Raw genomic sequence first — 21,303 nt, forward strand, 5'->3', positions numbered from 1 at the left:
ATTTCGCTTAGCATTATACTCTTTAGTTCCATCCACATCATTACAAATGGCAAGATTTCACTCTTTTTTATGAGCAATATTCCATTGCATGTGTGTGCGTGCACATGCACATGCACATCTTCTTCATCCATTCATCAGTCGATGGACACTTGGGTTGCTTCCATCTCTTACCTATTGTAAATAATGCTGCAATAAACATGGGGTGCATGTATCCTTTTGAATTAGTGTTCTTGTATTCTTTGGGTAAATACCCAGTAGTGTGATTGTTGGATCATAAGGTAGTTCTATTTTTAACTTTCTGAAGAGCCTCCATACTGTTTTCCACAGTGGCTGCATCACTTTGCATTCCCACCAACAGTGCATGAGAATTCCTTTTTCTCCACATCCTCACCAACACCTGTTGTTTCTTGTATTGTTGCCTTTAGTGTTCTGACAGGTGGGTTTCCACTGATTCTAATATATCACAGGAGATCTGTGAGGAGGCTTATGACGCCTTAACATCTCTTCCTGGAAATTAACAGGATCTGACATTTGTAGTGTACCTGCAAGCTCCACCCTGGAATTCCCTATAAGATTGTATAAGACACCTAATAGAAATGCAAATGTAGCTTCAAACTTTGGGTCAATTATATTAAAATTTCATAAAACTCTGTCTGACTATATTGGGAGCTAAGCTGAAATAGCACAGCCCACTGCCCTAAGTACTAGAAATCCATGTGACACATAATGAAAATGTCTTCTTAGCAGGAGTTTTGACATTATCGAAATTCTTGGCACCCTCATGGTATTTAAAATATCCCCAACAGGTGTACCTGGGTGGCTCAGTCAGTTAAGCATCCGACTCTTGATTTTGGCTCAGGTCCTGATCTCAGTCCTGTGGTCGAGCCCCACGTCGGGCTCCCAGCTCAATGCAGAGTCTACTTGAGATTCTCTTTCTCCCTCTGCCCCTCCCCCTGCTCATACATGCTCGTACATGCTCTCTCTTGTTCTCTCTCTCTCTCTCAAATAAATAAATAAATCTTTAAAAAAATATATCCTCGGACCATAAGATTGCATAAGATTAAATAATTTAACACAAAAAATATTTATTTATTCTCCTTAATGTCTTTCACTTATTACAAAAATTATTAATTTTTATATTACAGATAAGCACAGAGAACCACATTTGTATTATGTCTTCAAAGTTTTTCTTTAAATTGTGCAAAACATGATAGTCTTTGCTACCGTTTTAGAATTCTCAATATTTGGCTCACCTAACAACTATCATAAAATCATTCATTCTTAAATGATTCTTAAAATATGTCTAAATCAGAAATCTATAATTATTAAATCCATCCAACTACATAAGCCATCCTTAAAGGAATCCTTTAAAAAATACTCTTGGTAGATTAATTTGACACCTAACATACTCGATTTGAAGCAGGCTCTAAAGGCAAAGGAAATTATCCAATTCCACTCAGATTTTTGTAAAATCACCTGTTATCACTTAAACCTCATATTGGGAACACATTCACTCAATTTGAATATCCTAGGAATTACAATTAGGGAAAATTAAGATATCCAAAACTTAAAATATAAGACATTTTACACCTATTAAGTTCAGTATCTGAAATAACAATAAGAAAAAAAATCAAGAAATAAACTCAAGTATTAAATATACTTGATATACCGATATAGTATACTGATACCTTATAAGACTTGAAAATAAGTTTTACTGCCTTAACATAGCGAGCCTGCAACAAGTCACAGTTGGATAACCTTCATCACTGTCTACCACCATTTAAGATGGATCCACCTCAGTTCCTACCCTTTGCAGATTTTACTAAAGAATTATAACTGAATTGCAGGCACCATGAGCTCCACAGAAATTCACTTTACCATCCCATTGGAAGCAGACCTGGTCTTCTTTTCTCCTCACCAGTCACTGAATTCCCATCCTCAGAAATGCCCTCCTTTTGGTAACAGCTTTTTGCCTACTTGACATCAGGTGCCCCTGAGGGGCAAACACACGCAGTCAATAAAACTTTCTCTTGATGCCTGACCAATTCACAAGGCTCTGAACCAGAGGAGCCAAGGCCATGATATTCAGGGTCCAGTGTTCAGAAGACAGGTGGGTAGGGAGAGACCCAGGCACGTGGAAGAGAGAGGAAGAGAAACAACAGAACATTCGGGCTAATTAGCCCTTCATTTGTCAGCACTGTGCTAGGCGCTTGACTTACATCCTTTCATTTACTCCTTACTAGTATTTTTGAGATACATGGGATGTCTGTCTGCCATTTTCCAGGCTGGGAAACTGAGGCTCAGAGAAGCTATACAACTTCAACTTGTCTTCATCTTACCACTAATGAGGAGTTAAGCAAAAGTTTGACTCCTTGTCTGATGAACCCCACAGCCCAGGTTCCTCCCTCATCTGTCACACTGCTGGAAAATTTCTGGAAGCCCATGCAGGAAGGCAGAGGGAAGAGAAGGTGAGGAAATAGTTATTACTGAAGGCAGGCAAGCTCAGCAGGAAGAGGGCAGCTTGTCTGGGCAGGGTCCATTTTTGCCTAGGACAGCTCTAAGTGGAAACCTTGTGACTCTGAGAGTCTATAAATTTAAAACTCTACTTGATGAGAGATGGCCATACTTTGTGTTTATATAGCCACATGTCAGACCAATCTCTATGACACTCTAGAGATAAATGGTGAGAGTGAAAGAAAACATGTTTGTCCTGGACTCGTGGAAGGAAGACTATCAAGAAGACAAGAGCTGAGGTGCTCAGTGAACGGCATGTTCACAAAGCAACTGCAATTTAATTAGGTTTGATAGAAATACACAAGAATGAGTGTATCCATGACAAAGGCCTTTCATGAACACCTAATAGCTTACTGCCACCATGGAAACAGGCACCCCAGGAGCTCAGATACCTCCTGCTGCAGGCAGTGGGGGGTGGTGCACAGCAATCGAGTGAGGACTGCAGCCTGGGGTCAGCACTGAGCTACAAACACCACGGATGACCTGTAAACCTCTCTTATATTTATCCCTCCATGTTTTTAATGTTTAAGGAGAAAGAAGAAAGTAGGTGACCAAAAAAAAAAATCTTTCCTTATATTTTCATTGAGAATTGAGATGAAGTGCCAATAATTGAGCCAGAAATCTATTGGTGGGAGGGTCTAAATGGTAATAGTTAGAGAACTTTAAAAATGAGATTTTAAAAAATTGTCAAATTCCTCTTGGCAATTGCCAAAAAAGAAACCTAGAAAGCAATGAAGTCAAAAGCGATAGAGAGAGGTGAGTCAGCAAAAAAACCAGCCGTGAGTTTTCTTTGACATTGGAGTAAACAAAAGCCAATGCTATTTCAAGACAGGAAAGACTGGGCACATTTGAAACAGTCTTGGATTACTGTATTATTTGAATGCATTCTGGGAAATGTATAATGGGCGAAGGGCAAGAAAAATTGGCCAGAATCAGAATAAAAAATAATGAAAGAAAGTCATCAAGGACTATTAAAATCACATTTCAAATATGTTCTTTTTAAGAAACTGCATTATATGCATATTCAAATTTATGAACTATGATTATAGTGTGGCTTATACTTGCAAAGATATTCTAAAGGGAGTTTGAGTAGCACACTGTCCCTCTCTGGTAGACCAGCACTACATTTAATTTTTTTAACTTTAAAAAACTTTTATTTTAAAATAATTTTGGGTTTACATAAGAGTTGCAAAATTAACTCAGAAAGTTCCCATGATTACTTCACCCAGCTTCCCAACATCCTGCATAACCTCAGTATAATTCTCAAAATTGAGAATTAAGTTTAGTAAAATATTCTTAACTAAACTGTCGATTTTATTTGGATTTCACCAGTTTACCACTAATATACTTCTTCCATTCCAGGGACTCAATCCAGGATGCCACAATGCATTTAGTTTCCCGTCTTCTTTGTGTTTTCCAGTCTGTCAAAGTTCCTTAGTCTCTCCTGTCTTTCATGATTGTGATATTTTTTAATAGCCAGCACTACATTTAAAATGTACTTTCTGGGGCTAGATCTAATATACAAATCGGAGTATTGGAACAGATAACTGATCAGTGTCATAAGGATAATACCTGAGATTTGTTCCCTTCTAGGTAGCAACTTTGTGTGGCCACCCTTATTCTAAAAATAATTGCTCAAAATATTTTGGTATCCAATTTAACAAATGCCTTGAGGGCCTGTGCCATATCCCTTCTGATTAACCTCTATGGTGGGAAATTGTTGCATGTCAAGGGTGGTTTTAGCGTCTGCAAATAGCCCAAGGTGTGCATGAGGTGGGGGGTGTTGACCAAGGCCAAAGTGGGGCAGAGTACTGTACAACCCTATGGCAATGCAACAGCAAGAAGGGGACACCTTGAAAATTATTGCTAAAGAGGTTTGTGGTCATTAACAATAAATTCCAGGGAGCTGGAGGTTTCTGGAAAATACTGGCTCCCCAGGAACAAACCCCATTTTATGACTCTCCATCTTCCCGTAGCCTTGTAATCTGACCTTTAACTGTCTCTCCTGCCTGAGGATGACCTACCAGTGGCAGAGTGCTACAGTGGGGTGTCAAGCCTGGCTCCAGCTAGGAAGGCTTCATTACTTATCAGCTGTAGTGACTTCAGACCCCAAAGCCAACAAGAGTCAGGATTCCCCTGGCCAAGCTAATTCAAAAGACTTTTAAAACCATAAGTCTCAAAAGACTGAAAGAGAAGAAGGAGTGGATAGAGGCTTTGAAGTGCCGGAAGCTCACACCCCACAGTATCCCTGCAGCCAGGAGAGAGCAGGGCCAAATAGGGGAGCCCCCACCCCCCACGCAGGCTAGGACTCTTATCTACACACATCTGTAGTTTTTGTGCCCCTCCTATGTCCTCATCTGCATAACAGAATGGCCCAGCTAAAATCTCATGAGGTCTGCAATGTCACTGATATGCTACATTTTGTGATAAATTCAACATTTGGCTCAAAATAAATCTTTTCCTGGTTCAAATGTTGTTTATATAATTCTAGGTCTCTAAATTTCATTTAGCTCCAAGTAATAACTCCATGTGTTAGGTTTTCCTTATAGGCATGTCTGACCATAAACGACAGGTGGTAAAATTCCTTTAGTTCTGCAAAGCTACACACAGCCAATTCTAAACCAGATTTGACCACACATTTTGTTGTTCTTTATTATCATCCCCGATGACGATGTGTGTGTGTGATTCTGTGTTGGGAGCAAGGGATGGAGACTCACTGAAATGTCAGGATCACAAAAACCTAAACTCTCCTCCATACCAACTGTTATGAAAAAACCCTCAAATACCTAACATGATACAAAATTATTTTCCTTTCCTTTCCTAACATTTCTTTGAGGTAAAGCGTGAAATGATTTACGTATGATGGCTATTAAGGGCCCAGAACAATTTAGATGTAAAAATTCTGGTGTGTTGATTAAGAAGCAATGCTTTACAGCCATATTTTCTAATATTGAAGAAAAAAAATTATGTGCAGAAATATTACTGTGAGGATCATGAAAATATTTCTCAGGCTTGAGCACCTCATATTCTAGATGATATAATTGAGGAATAGAGAGTTTCTGTGACTTGGCAAAGTCACATAGCTCATTATGAATAGGGTTGAGACTTATTGCTTAGACTTTCAGACCAGAGCCCTTTCCAAAATACTCGCAGTATAGATTCTCCAGCAGGGACACATCCTCCTGTGGCAATGCCAAAGCGGAATGCTGCTAGCAAGCAGGTACAGTCTGGGGAATGCAGAAGGAGAAAAGAAACGGCAGGGGCAGGAACCACTCAATGCTGCACAGATCTATAATTCATTTCTATGGAGCTCTGGTTCAAAATCATCAGCTTGTTAAGGTTCTACACTCTTCCTCCTTCCTGCACCTATGGCCAAAACTGCTAACCGAGCGGATTTGACCACAACAGAAAACAGATCAATTTGTGCGGTTCCAGGAGAGCTGAAAACATTTTAAAAAATCATATGCACTCCAAGGATGATGTTCCAGGCAATCTTTACCATTGTCAAATGCATTTCTCCTTCTCTGGTCACTGCAAAGCAAGTAAAATTTATTCATCCCCATGTTGATCAAATTCACATTTTGAAAGTCAGAGGGCATGTAAATTAGATGGTTGTGAATTTTATATTCAAAGACAGAAAACCCAATGGCTAGAATATGCTAGACCTAACTGAATTTTCCCACTTCTGAGATATTCAAGAGAAAATGTTTAGCCCATGAATTCCTTAATTAATCAATTAGCAAATATTTCTTCAGTATTCACTGGATATTGTAGCCCTCGCTAGACAGCTGAAGTGTAATGACTGGACACAACTCTGCAGCCAAAAAAACATCTAATTCAAAATACATATATATTTTAAAATACCTACTATGTGTTAGGCAATAAGTGAGTGGTAAGGAGATCAAGAAGGATTACAGAGGGTCCCTGAACTTGCAGATACATGGAAGAGAACAATCATACAACTAAGTACAAAATTCTGTGATAATATGAACCAAGTGTCAGGTGAACACAGAGGGAACACTAAATTCTGCCTCGGAAGGAGAATTAAAGAAGGGGAAAAGATGTCACAGATGTCACATTGTTCCAAAGGTAACAATAAACAATGGTGCCTTCCAGCATATATGATGGGAGAACGGGGAGAGGGGCCGTGGGGGTCCAGACAGACAGTACTCAACTTCCAACAGGTCTCATTCCAAAGCTTCTTTGGAAGTTGATTGGAATTCCAAATCATCTGCCCATTGAAACTATGCTGCTCTTGATGAGCAGGTCCTCAAACTAGCCTTTGACTAATAGCAATGCCTAATTTCTTTCTATATCACTGTAACAGTGAACCATATTCCCCATTGTTAGCTGAGCCCATTACACCAAACTAAAGATATTTCCCAGATTTCCTTGCAGTTAGGTTGGTAAATAATATTATTAAACTTAAGCTAATGGGATGTGAACAGAAGCGATTCATGCAACTTCCAGGTTGTGTCCTTAGAGGGTGAGGAAGAAGTGTCCCTTCTGTGTTTACTTCCTCCATCCTTCAGCTTGATGTAAACATGGGAACAGATTACCTTCAACCACAGGGATGACTGCAACACCTGCAAGGTAGCAAAGGTGGCTTACCCAGGTAACATCATAGATTATAGTTAACGTACCAGCTTTGAATCACCTACATCTTGACTATCATGTGAGAAATATAAAGTTTATCTTATCTAAGCCTCATTAGCCTGAGAAACCTGTATTTTAAAAAAGACTTGCAAAGAATAGAATTGTCTTTGAGTGAAACTGGCTAAAAGGGTCATCTGTTGACTGGAGAAAAGAATCTACTTGCTCCCAGGAGAGGAATACAAACATCCTGGGCTGATAACCAAGCACTGTATGGAATGTAGAATGACAACAGTGGTTTGTCTGATTTGACTGGGGTGAAGCTGGAATGTAACTGATGCTGACAAAAGCTCCATGTTCTGTAGAATCAATTCTGGAGAGCTTTGTGCAGGGCAAGTCACACCTGGCTCAGCACATGGGAAGGATGGAAAGAGGCCAAGAGGCCAAGATGGAGGTTTGAGGTTCTCTAACACTACAGGACATGCAGGATATGAAACCAAGACAACCCTCTGTTGACTGAGATGAAAGAGCAAAGACAAACAGAGGAACATCTATGAACAAGATACTTGATTTGCAAAGCCCTTGCACCTGAGGGTCAATGGCACCAACAGTATCATTGTAAATGTGCAGGTCAAAGAGAGGAGGGAAATCTTGCACTGAGCTCACAAGAGCTGGCTGCAGGAGAAAGATAAAAAGCTTGGTGTTGACCAAACCAAGTCTAAAGGGAGGAGGAGGGGAGTGAGGTAGAGAGCTCAGAGTTGGAAAAAATACTTAAAGAAGAATCCATCTGAATTTGGGTAATAGAATAAATAACTCCTCAAGAGAGTAGTTAATGCACTAACAATGAAATTTTCAAAAAATAAATAAATTTCCAATAGCATCAAAACCAATAAAATAGGAAGAAATTTAACAATAAAATACTAAGAAGATGAAAGATATCTATGCTGAAAATGACGAGATATTGATGAAAGAAATTGAAGGTGACACAAATAAATGGAATGATATCCCATGTTCACGGATTGGAAGAATTAATATTGTTAAAATGTCAATACCACCAAGAGCCATCTATAGATTCAATGCAATCCTTATCAAGATTCCAATAGCATTGTTTACAGAAGTAGATAAAACACTCCTAAAGTTTATATGAAACCACAGATCCTGAATAGCCAAAGAAATCTTGAGAAAGAACAAAGCAGGAGGCATCACGCTTCTTGATTTCAAGTTATACAATAAAGCTATAGTCATAAAAACAGTACAGTATTGGCATAAAAATAGTCAAGCAGACAAACAGAACAGAATTGAGTGACCAGATATAAACCCAAACATATATAGTCAATTAATATTTGATAAGGGAGCCAAGAATTCTCAATGGAGAAAAGACAGTCTCTTTAATAAATGGTCCTGGAAAAACTGGATATGTGAAAGAATGAAATTGAACCCATATCTTATACCATTCATAGAAATTAACTCAAAATGACTGAAGACTAAAAGACAAGACCTGAAGCCATGAAATTTCTAGAAGAAAACCTAAGAACAAAGCTCCTTGACATGAGACTTGGTAATGAATTTTTGGATGTGACACCTAAAGCATAAGGAACAAAACCAAAAATAAACAAGTGGGACTACATCAAACTAAAAAGTTTTTGCACGGAAAAACATCAAAGTGAAATGACAACCTATGGGGAAAATATTGCAAATATTGCAAACCTCATATCTAATAAGGGGTTAATATCCAAACTATATAAAGAACTCCTACAACTCAATAGCTAAAAAACCAAATAACCCAATTAAAAAATGGGCAAAGAACCTGGATAGACATTTTTCCAAAGAAGATACACAAAAGGCCAACAGGTACATGAAAAGATGCTCAACATCACTTATCATCAGGGAAATACAATTTAAAACTACAGTGAGATAGCATCTCACACCCATTAGAATAGCTGTCATCAAAAAGACGAGATAACAAATGCTGGCATGGATGTGAAGAAAAGAGAACCCTTGTGACTGTTGGTGGGATTGTAAAATGGTGTAGCCACCATGGAAAATAGTATGAAGGATCCTCAAAAAAATTAAAAATAGAACTACTATATTATCCAGCAATTCCACTTCTGGGAATATATCCAATGATAATGAAAACACTAACTCAGAAAAATATCTGCACCCCCATTTTCATAGCAGCTCTATTTACAATAGCAAAGACATGGGAACAACCTAAGTGTCTTATCGATGGACGAATGTATAAAGAAACATACATATATACACACATACACACACAATGGAATATTATTCTGCCATTAAAAAATTAGGAAATCCTACCATTTGCAACAACATGGATGGACTGCAAGGGCACTATGCTAATTGAAATAAGTCAGATAGAGAAACACAAAATAAATACTGTATAATTTCACTTATATGTGTAATCTAAAAAAAAAAATGCAGGGGGTGGGAGAGGGAGGGGAATTAGAGGAAGTTGGTCAAAAGATACAACCTTTCAGTTATAAGATATTCAAGTACTAGGGATGTAATGGACAGCATGATGACTACAGCTAACCCTGCCATGTGAGATATAGCAAAGGTGTTAAGAGAAGAAATCTTTAGAGTTCCCATCACAAGAATTCATCACCTTTATTCTTTTCTTCTTTCTGTTCATTTTATGGTATCTATATGAGAAGATAGATGTTAGCTGAACCTACTGTGGTGATCACATCACAATATATGTAAGTCAAGCCATCATGCTGCGTTCCTTTCATTTACACAGGGATGTATGTCAGTTATTTCTCAATAAAACTGGAAAATAAAAATAAAATAAAAAGAGAGAGTAAAGTCTCAGCAACACCTTCACCCCCAGATGACTGGTGAAATTGCAACAGAAAGCTGGAACTAACCACACAGATAGATATAGCAGACCTATTCTTTTTTATAAAATGTATCCAAAATTTGGAATTCACATACCAAAAAGTTTAAATATGTCCATCCATAATATCCTCGTTGAAGGTGGAATTATACCTATAAGTATAGCAAATAAGATAATTCAAAAGTGGCAATCAGAAAACTTTACCATCCTGATATGATAAAACAAGGCAAACAAAAAATGTATATTCTGCAAGAGACTTGAAATGCATTTTTAATTGTTATTATATACAGTTTTTTAAAAATCTACCAATAAATAGAAAAGATGTAAAAATTTATGTTATTACTCTTAAATTTCAAAAATGATTTAGCTAAATGCTCCAGGCCCATTAGGATTACTGGATAGGTCACAGTTATGAAATTGTCAAAAATATCTGATGTGCTCTCTCCACAGATACTGAGTATGTATCTTTCTTGATCCTGCCATGTCCTGATGGGTCTGAAAGGCCAAGTGGAGGATCTGGTGACTGTGATAAGTCTCATATATGCTTATCACTTACAGCCAAATACTTTAAAAATGTTTTCCAATACAGCTTTGTGTTTAGCCTCAACTCAATGATATGCTTGTTTTATTGTGTATACCTGATTCCACGTCCTCGAAACAACTGTTTAAATCTACAAATCTTACAAAATTTAATGTTTTACATTATATGTGTTGTATCATCATATTGTTCTCAATCAATTGCTCTTAAATATCCAGGTGTGCCTATACTATTCTAAGTTCTCCTGAATATTTATGGGAAAAGTTATAATATTATATACTGTTACTGTACGACTTCATATACAATTATAGTAGCATAGGAACTAAAAGGAAAATGCCTGTGTAAAAGCAGATAAATAAATAAAATCATATTCAATAAATACCATGAAATTGGTGGTTTAGTGTCAGAAAGTCAAAAGTAAGCACTGTCAGCATAGGTCTATGAAGACCCTATTATTTAACCAGAAGAATGCAATTGTGCAGTAGAATATTGAGCAAAACTGCTGTGAAAAATCCTGATAATTAAAAATTCTCCCACAGGGCGCCTGGGTGGCTCAGTTGTTAAGCGTCTGCCTTTGGCTCGGGTCATGATCCCAGGGTCCTGGGATCGAGCCCCACATCGGGCTCCCTGCTTGGTGGGAAGCCTGCTTCTCCCTCTCCCACTCCCCTTGCTTGTGTTCCTGCTCTTGCTATCTCTCTCCCTGTCAAATAAATAAAATCTTAAAAAAAAAAAAAATTCTCCCACAACACACCCACGCCCACTTTCAATTGCGTAATTTGGCTGTAGGAAGGTACAGAGTTGCTTTCATGTGGATCCCACCTACTCATATCAGTATCTTTATGACCCATGTCACCACCTGTTAGTCTTAATTTCTACCAAGACATTCTTCAAGCATCCTGCTCTTCTGCTCATCTACACAAATGCAATAATAATACCTCCCACTTTGAGCACCTGCATAGTGTCAGGCATTATACAAGGTGTGGCTGGGCACACTATCGCACACCTGCCCAAGGAAGGAGGCATTAATAACTCCCTTTTACAGAAAGAAAAGAGAAACAAGCAAAAACAACTCTATGATCACATAGTAAAGGGCAGAGCCAGGAGGAGATCTTTGAAATTGCCAAGTCACAACCTCTTTTCCCCCGAAGGTGAGGTCCAAAGCAGCCTGCTTATCGTCGATTATGAACAAGCATATATTCCCTGTAAAGCAATACGCCCACTGCCAAACCCACAGGCTGGACACATAGCTCCAGCTTCCACAACTCATGCAACAAAATGATCATGTCCATCTGTGTTTACAAAATTATTTTATTTTAGAATTAAACTACATATTTCTAATCCTTCCCACTATTACTTTTCTCCTTTCTGAAAATGATAAATAGTATCTACCTATATAAGACTGAGAAGGTGTAACAGAAAAGAAAGTAACTTTCAGCACTGTTAATGCATCCTTCAACAGCTGAAACCTCCTTCTTCTGAGAGCTATAGCAGGGCATCATCTATAATTCTTGGGGTGTATGTAAGTGTGATTTCGAAATGACACATGCCACATAGGGAGAAATATATTATGCCCTAGAGAAAAAATTATATTTAGATAGACACACCCATACATATTTCAAAAGCGACTCCATGGTTTTGCTCTAATTTTTATCCAATATCTCTAAAGGGAATTTTAGAAATTATTCCAGGTTTTGCACAATTACCCAAGTGTGATTTTTTTTCTCAGAGCACTAGTTGGTTGGTTGATTCTTTTTGTGTGCTCTATGGTCTCCTGTTCTGCTCTGTGCTCTCCTAAGCTCTGGTCACTGCAGTTAAGGGAAGCATAAAGTAGTGATGCCACCGTGGTTCTGCCCCTCCTGGACCAATCTGTTCTGTCCAAGCCAGCTCCCCTCCCCTGCCCTGAAAATGGTTAAACTGGCTCTTTAGGCAAGACATTAGGAAACTCCAAGCAGCACTAGGCAAAATGAATGAATGGGTCAAGTGCATGTGAATTAAAATGTACAAATCCAGTTCTGACCCATGAATAGACTCAAATCATAAAGATGGGTACAGTACAATCACGTTAAAAGAAAAATGAGTGTAAAAGTATTTTTAAAGTACTCAACAATGATCAGATATTATAATTATTAGAGATTTCATAATATTATGGAAGCTTTTGTCTGGTGTTTTTTTTTTCCCCCCATGCATCATTTGTAAGAAAAGAGTCAGAATGGCTACCCAAGTAATCATAAATAATTCTGGAGACCTTTAAAATTTTCAGTTTCTACTGATGTAGGAAAATCTGTCACTGGATATTCATTTTGGATGGTAAACAACATATATATTATATTATATTATATTATATTATATTATATTATATTATATATTATATTATGGTTTCTATTTTGCTTTTAATGCTCAAGAACCACGTAACACCTGCGTAAAAGAGGCCTGATTTCACTTCTCACTTCTCCATAAACTTTTTTCTACAGGAAAAAAGAAAAACCTTAAGCATCAGTTTAAACAAAATGGCAGTTAATTTTAATATCTATCGTTAGGCAAAATGGCTAGAGCATACCTGTGCAGAAAAATTTCAACATCAATGTTAGAGAAATGTTTTGTTTTGTTTTTAAATACACAAGCTTCTACAAAGGCCTGGCTTTGAAGGTTGCCTTGCCCAGGTATAAAAATAGATGGCTAAAATGTAAAAATCGATTCTAATGGCAAACAGATCATTGCACTCTCCATGACCAGGATATTAGGGAAACCTGAATATTTGATTTAGTAGCACCCTGGGAGTAGGCAGACCTGAAAACCCTCCAATAACCTTGAAAATATCCACTTCTTGTTGAGAATTGAATGCCCAATCAGGCGACACCTACCCAGTCCCTTTTTGTCCCTACAAGTACAATGATTAGAAGGCATCTAGTCGCTGGGAAGTGGGTTGTCTTTCCTAAGCAGCAGCCAACAAGTGAGGGGGTACTCAGGGGATCAGCCCTCCGGCCTTCCCAGGAGTTCTCGCTCTCTTTCAGGCAGGGGAGGAGGTCTGAGGTCCGAGGTCCTTGTGCTTCACCTTCCCTTAGGTCGGCTTTCCACAAGGGTGGGGGAAGCAACAGGCTCCAGACCGAGCTGGGGGCCTCCACAGCACCCCCACCCACCCACATACAGGTTAGCCTTCCTTCTGTTAGCCCAGAAGATGCGTGGGAATCCAAAAGCGTAAGCTGGAAAGGGAAGGCGGCCGAGGATCACCTGGGCCGACTCCGGCTTTTCCTGGAGCTATGGAGCAGGACAAGGGGCGCGGGGGGGCCTAGCGGCTTGAGTCCCTGGAAGCAGTTATCATTCCAGGAAGGTCAGATCCCGAGGGCAAGCCACTGCGCTGGGCCCACCGGGCGCTGAGGAACAAGTCAGAGGGCGGGAGTCAGAGGCCAGGCGGTGCCGGGACCCAGTCCGCGGGCAGCGCTCCCCGCTCCGCCCTGCACCCCTGGGAGCCCCCGCGGAGGGCTGGAGTCGCGGCTGGCGCTTCGAGCCTGGGGCGCGGGAGCTGGGAGTGCGGTGGGCCCCTGCCCCTCTGGAGGGCAGAGCTCAGAGCAGTCCCACTGATAGGACTTTGCGGTGTAGACCACCAGTGATTAGACAGAATGACATGGCCCGGGCCCCTGCAGCCGCGGAGCATCCCGTGCGGCCGAGCTGGCTTCCGCAAGGGCCGAAGCTCAGGGCGAGGTGGGTGGCCAACAGCGGGTAATCCCTGCTGTCACAACACTCAGGTCAGACTGGACTGAGCGGGAAGCAGGTAACCACCTGCCCAGTTCTTCCAACAGTCGCCGCGAGCTGCTACCCGGAGAGGAGGCGGGGAGGGGAAAAAGGCTGGGGTTGGGGAAGAAGTGGGGATGGTGAGGTGCGGAGAGAGGAAGAGAGTGCCTTCTGACCCTCGTGCCACTCCCCAGGCCTCCTGCCCCGTCGGCACGGACAACCACAAATCAGCCTTCAGACTGAAAGCCCTTTGTTAACTCAGGCTTTGGCTTCCACTGGGCAAACAGTAAAGGAGCCAGGCACGGTGCCAGGTGCTTCAGATACTCAGACGATTCCCCAGACCGTATGTACGTAAGGCACCAGAAGTATCCCGGCGCTCTTTTCCCCACAGCGCTCTCCCAGAGCCTTTTCCGTTTTGAAACTTAAGCAAACTGGCAGAGAGAGACGTCCACGTAAACTCCGTGGACGCTGCGATGCTCACCTCCATGCGCGGTTAAGGATGAAGATGCCTGCAAAATGGTCCTGCCTGGAAACTCAAATGGCAGAGAAAGACCAGCACGTGCGCCCCGAGCCCTCCAGCTGCCGAGGACCTTGTGTCTTCGCCAGGGACTATTTTCACTCTGAAAGCCTTCTCTGGTTTTCCGCGGAGGCTTCTGACACCTTAATACTCGACTACAAAATCCTCCCAAGTAGCTGGGATTAGACCCTCAGGAAACACTCTAGAGCCCCCCTGTCTATTACCTGCGCAAATAAAAACACTCAGCACAGGTGTGATCTTGAGTCCTCAACCTCTAGCAAACTGCAGAAAGGTGGCTTTTTCTGCGAAGGCCACGCTTTCTTTGTAAATGCAGCTGCTGCTTGGTAAAAGGTGTTCTGTTTTCTAGCTCTGGTGGGGGAAGCGAAAAGTAAGGCGCTGTCAGTCATTCCTAGAAGTGGGATTCAGTGTAACAGGCACCTTCTATTAGAGGAGAAACTCAGAAACTCTCAATCCAGGCAGGATGCCAGTCTTTAGACCTGAGACCCAGTTGCTTTTAAAGCCCCGCCGGCCCTATAGAAATAGTGAGATCCTTTACTGGGAGTCCAAGAGGCTCCCTTCTGGCCTTCCCTTAACCCTCACCGGTCCCAGGGAGTCGCAGTCCGGCTCTCTAACCCTTTAAAGATTTGTAAGGGCGGACGCCTGGACGGCGGAACTGCGTCTTTGGTCCTCTAGGGCCCCAGCATCCAGCGCTTTTGTTGTAGGGGCTTTTGTGGAATAAAAGAAAAGTAAGCAACGTGAGGGCACTGTTTCCCTGTACCTTCTAACTTCTTTTCTTTTTAGAATGGCCAGAGTCCTTCACTTCTTCCCTCACAGTTGCTGGGATACGGGGCGGGGGCGAAATGGCTTCGGTACCGTCTGGATACACCAGGTGCTGTGCGTCTGCGGACAGGGGCGCGGAGGGGACTCTGGTTCGACGCCGCACTGTACCTGGGAAGGCAGTCTGCAACCGCCTTCCAGAAAGATTTGCATCCTTTGTGCACAAGTCAATACTCCACGAAAAGAAATTCCACGTGTAACTAAGTTCAGCACAAGAGTCTTGAGCACATACCAATCCTGGCCGCCAGACCCTGTGCGGTTCTGAGAGACCCCGGTCGTGCGCCCCAGCGCGGGAAGGGAGAGTGCCCAGCTGCGGCACTCGCGACAGCACGCGTCTGACTCCCCTGGTACAGGAACAGTGGCGCGGGCTTCCCCAACCGAGTTCCCGAGCACTAGAGCCCTTAACTTAGGTTTACTCGGAAGCCTGGCCCCCTCCCCAGGCGCCCCCTTTAGCCTCCCCAAGTAACCTCGGCGAGCGGACCACACTTACCTACTGCCAGGCAGATGGGGAGCAGCAGCCTGAAGATGAGCCCGCACACCACTTCCGAAGCCATCGCGTCGGTCCGGCGAGTCCAAGCAGAGGGGCGAATTTCGAGGGTCCCTAAGACTGGGGCGCCAGGTCCATGTCCACCTAGGGCCTCGGGCGGCGGGCGGCTCGCAGCCGACCCGGCATCGCCTCGCAGAGGGCCGCCGCGCTGTCCTCCCCGAGGGCGCGCTCCCCGGGCCGTGGGCCACCCCTCACCGGGCTCTCGCTCGCCCCTTGCAGGTCTCTCAGCCGCCCTTGGCCGGTCTCTCCGCGGCGCCTCGCCGGGCGCTCGGCCGCCCCTAACCAGGCTCTAGGTAGCCCCCTCGCCAAGCGCCCGACCCCCCCACGGCCGGCCCATGAAGTGTGGAATCCCCAACCCGGTGGCGGCGGCCTCTTCAGTGGGTGGCCGGGGCCAGAGTCGTGGACTGGGGCACTCCGGGAGGGTCCCGGGGGGCGGCGCGGCGAGGAAAGGGGGCAGGAAGGGCGTGTTGTCCTTTAGCCCGGCTCCCGGGGCGTCGCTCAGGGGCGGGAGGGGAGTTTTCTTCCCGGAACCCCCACTGGAGGTGAGAGCCAACGTGCCTTTGCTGCCGGGCGCCGGCCCCCTGCCCACGCAGGCTGCGGCGCGCCGCCCTCTGCCCGGACTCTCGGAGCTGCCCGAGGTCCCGAGCCGCACCGCGGCGGCTCCTCGAGCGGCGGCGCAGCTCAGCCTCTGCGCCCCCCAGCTTCGTGCGGGAGAGACCCGGGTGGGAGCGGCCAGGCGCGCAGAACCATCCCCGACTGCGCGGGGCTCGAGCTATCGGTCCGGGGGTGGCGCTGCGAGTCCCTCCCTCACTAGGAGGAATCGTGCGAGCGTGGGCAGAAATCGAGACGAAAGCACACAGCCAGTGGGTCCGGCTCCAATTCCCTCCTCCACGGCCTCAACTTAAAAAAAAAAATAAAATGAAATGAAAACCAAACGCCGTCCGGATGCCAGCTCGCCCCCCGCCCGCCGCGGTGCAGCCTCGCCCAGGCGGCGCAGCCCCGGCTCCACTTCTCCACCTTCAATGAAACTTTCGAAGCCTCACTCGGGGACGGGCGTGCCCCCGAACCAATGGGACCGCGGCTCCGGAGCCGGCGCGCGGGGAGGCCGGCCCCGCGCTGCAGCTCGGGAGGCGGGCGCCGAGCACGGACGCGGCGAGCGCGCCCCCACCCGCGGCGCCGGCGCGCAGGCAGAAGCGCGGCCTCTCCCGCGGGCTGGACCTTTAAGCGTTCTGTCGCCCGGGCTCGGCGCCTTTCCACCGCCGCTGGCTCCAGCAGACCCTCAGCCCTGCTCTGTCCGGTCATTCTGAAGAACAGAAGCCGTACATCCTTGCATCCTGTCCACTGGGAGTGCCCTGAACTTACCCAAACCCAGAGAATCGTTGGGTGCGCCAGGAAGACTGCACAGGTGTGGCACAAGAGTAGTCAGGGGCTTGAACAACTTTGTGGGACTGTCACTTGTGCCGGGTTCACGCGTACCCACTTGCACTGATTAAGAAAAATAGAACCCGGAATCAATCCAGACCAATGACCCCGTCCATATTTAACCTTGTGAGAAGATGGTTCTCAAAGCTGAATGGGCTCTGAGAAATCCCCGGTCTTACCGAGAATGGGTATGGGCGTTCAGCTATGTACGCCCTTAGTACATTTTGGAGAACTCTTCTTTTCGCCTCAGATTTGTTTGTTGCTTGTTATAACTCCTGGGGAAAAGAGTGTACCGTTTCCCTTTTCTCCTAATCTCCTTTTTTTCTTGTTCTCTGGGTGAGATCTAGAGAAATCTGGTACCAGCAGGGAGACTCCAGTGTGTCTGGATCCCTCATTTCCCCATTATCCAAGAACTGGGGAGATCTGATCCTGCTGGAGAGCTGTTGGAATCCTCAGAAACAGAAGGCAGATAGATGATTTTCTGATCTCTAGGGAGGACCATTCAGAGTTGGTTTTTCCCCCAAGAGGACAGAGAGGGAAGAATTTAACTTCATTCAGCACCAGCATTCTAGGCTTGAATTGGTTGGAGATGATGGAAAATCTGCTGATGAAAATTATGCAACCTTGGTTCTCTGTGTTAACCAGGTCTCCCTTCTTTGAGATACAGTAAACTTGTGTTTTAAGTTCAGATGTCTTCCCAAATTCTCTGAGAATGACAAACTGAACCATTACTTTTTTATGAAGACTGGAGGTAGCAAAATCTTGTGAAGATACTCCAAAACTTGGACCATTTGTGTGTTCTGGAGCTCTGAAGAAGCCTGGATATCTCAACCCCAAATGTAGTCATGAGCCTAAAAGTAGGGGTGAAGGAGACAATAGGAACTTAAATTATCAGCAAATCATTGACTACTACCAAGAACTGTTTTGTGTTTTGCAGAATCTGTACCCTTTCTGACCTGCCTAGCATTTGGATGTTCATAGATGGTGTTCTCCTTTTTTCTCTCACTCTCTCTCCTTGATACAACTTGTTCTTGGGGCCTAACTAAGAAGTCTCAAAGCCCTCCTGAATTTTAAATAGTGTTGTGTAACTACACGAATGCTCAGTATTCTCTGAATATTTCCTCACATCCTTTCTAGGCTTTCCATATACCAGCCATATAGATGCCTTCAAAATAACTAATGCGGATGTTTAAGTTAGAAAACACAAGAAACCCAGCAGATAGGTGTTCTTACCAAATGTATATCTTGCTTTCTCTGTCACATTGTGTGCCAATATGGCTGTTCGGTTTTTAAAGATACTAAGACCTGGATCCCTCTTCTTAGTCTTACCAGCACATACACCTAAGGAGTTTTAATTGTCTAGACTACATATATAAAGTGTTCTCCATCTTGGCTGCATGTGACAGTCACCTGGGGAACTTCTAATGGAATCTCAATTCTCAGTCTCCACACCCAGAGGTTCTGATATAATCCCCCCACCCTCCCCTCCATGCTTGTATTTTTGTGAAAGCTCTCAGGTGATTCTCAGGTGTGCAGTCTGAGTAGAGAATCACTGTCCTCATTTACATAACAGAACTCAGAGACGTGCTATTGGTTTTCAATAGGAGCATCACCAAACCAAATACACATTTCGAGGGCTACATTTTCACAATGGGGTGACACAAGCATGCATATCAGTAGCCAATGGCATTGTCTTTACAAGAACTATTTTACCCTAAAATTTACCTAAATTGAGAAGCGGTATCTAATATCTAGACAGCCTTGTTTTTAAAGACTCTCCAGCCCACAAGAATATTGATCCCATTGGTCAGGAGTCTCACGTGGCTAGAGACCTTAATCCTTAATCTGAGCATGAAACCTGGCATGAGGTAGAAAATACTTCGGGGGAGAAAATTAACTACATAGAAAACTCATAAACACATTATTTTGATAATTGATGAGTGCCTAAAGCATATGACCCTAAGTTTAGCACAGGTGATGAATTAAGCACCAGTCTGCATCTCTGCATCTACATGGACAATCAATGGCTTCTTTTGATCATTACTGAGAGTTTAGTGCCTTGGAGTCCTTGTCTAAGTTGAAGAAAGTCATAAAACCTACATAATATGCAGTGGTATATACAGAGACAATTTATGGGTGCTAAGAAAAGTGCCTGGTGCATAGTAATCATTCAATGAATATTAACTGCCATTATTACCATTATAATTACTACTGGCATTGCTATTGCTGGAAAACGAGGACTGGTCCTGTATTTCTGAGACTGTCATGTTGAAGCACAGTAACCTGCTCCCGTACTCAGAAAGATGCACTGGATCTAAGTAATATGTTTACAAACCATGGCACAGTTGAGTAATAAACAATTTCCTAAGTGTTTGAGTTTTAGCCATAAAGAATATGGCACTTTGTGCCTTGCTTGAGTTTCGTCTCATCTTTTGAGATCTGATCTTTCCTGAACTTGGTTTAATGCTACACTGATTGACAAAATCATTCAGAAACACCATCTTTGTCCCCAGTGCTAATTTTCTCTAGCACGCTCAATATTCAAACACTGTCCCATATCATGTCTTGCCCTATGTCATTTATTATTCCCTCAAATGCTTTGTTGGCTTCTTTTGGAAGATCTCAGGGGTGGATATTGTCTCAAATGGTCACTCTGCAAACCAGTATTTCCCAGAGGAACATAAAGTTGTCAACCTAACATTTTCTTCTCCTGGTGACATCTGCCAAAATTCCTCGGCGCCATCTAGCCGATAGAGGATGGGATGCCTTCCTCCTGCCAGCTAGAGGATGTCTTCTAGCATTGGTAACATATGTTCTCCTTACATATGTACTCATATAACATTTTTAGATGTATCCATTTCTATGTTTTTATTTATAAGTCACAATATTTGTTTAGAAGTTATTTTAGTTAGAAGCCACACGGTTTTGGGCTCCTATACTTGAAAAAACTTGGAAACAGAATGGAAGCTTTTTTTCTTTTTGCACATATATTCTGTGGTTGCAACTTTTTTAAGTTGTCAATTTCATGTTTACAGCAGGCGTATTTTCAAGGTCTCTGAATTCCAAAAACCTAGACCACTTTGAATCATTTGTAGGAGACACCACCGTGTTACACTCTGCTACAGAGGTTATGCCCCCAACGGTCTTTCCCAAGTCATCTCCAGGGAAAATGCACAAAACCTCTTATGTAGCCAGCAGACTGCTGATTTTGTGTCTTTTGTTCAAGAACCTTGAAAAATCAGCTGACATGTATATGTGTTTTATTTTTCCGGTCAGATTTTAGGCTTTCAGGGCACGGACAAAATTTCATCCACAAAGCAAAATATAAAGCAGGGTATACAGCCAAACATTGTTTCTAAATGAATTGCATTCTATTTATTTGCTATTTATTTGCTTCCATGACACAAACACATGTACAAACACACAAAATATCTATTACCGGGTAAGAAAGATCTCAGATGAGAATAATGGAGCATGTAAAATTGTATTTGTTTTTTGTAAGGTTGACACGTAAATGAAGAGATTATGAATTTGTGGGGAGGGTGCTCAGCCAAAGCTGATGACTTGCCTTGGGCACACAGTCCCCAGATGGCTGACACTAACACATGGAAACCACCATTCATTATTCACAGCCAACACCATGAGCAGATTTTTATCTCAGGGGTTGTCTAGCTGCTTTCTGTGTATTTGCTTCTGAAGTCTTTGAAGAGGTTGCTGGTTTTAACACTATTTGGTCTAAAAAGGCTTATGAA

At 43.1% G+C, this 21,303-nt stretch overlaps 1 protein-coding gene across 3 annotated transcripts in view; it reads right to left on the reverse strand.

The window, feature by feature from the left end:
* Window positions 1–16,552, reverse strand: part of PIEZO2 (piezo type mechanosensitive ion channel component 2) — a 492,797-nt gene extending 476,245 nt beyond the window's left edge. For all 3 annotated transcript variants that reach the window (XM_078060633.1, XM_078060632.1, XM_078060634.1), the window contains exon 1: window positions 16,073–16,552. In XM_078060633.1, coding sequence (XP_077916759.1) covers window positions 16,073–16,136 — 64 coding nt within the window. In that variant the 5' untranslated portion in view covers window positions 16,137–16,552. The remainder of the gene's footprint in view (window positions 1–16,072) is intronic.
* Between the last annotated feature and the right edge of the window lie 4,751 nt (window positions 16,553–21,303).

This window comes from Halichoerus grypus, chromosome 13 (genome assembly GCF_964656455.1).
Source record: "Halichoerus grypus chromosome 13, mHalGry1.hap1.1, whole genome shotgun sequence".
Lineage (NCBI taxonomy): Eukaryota > Metazoa > Chordata > Mammalia > Carnivora > Phocidae > Halichoerus > Halichoerus grypus.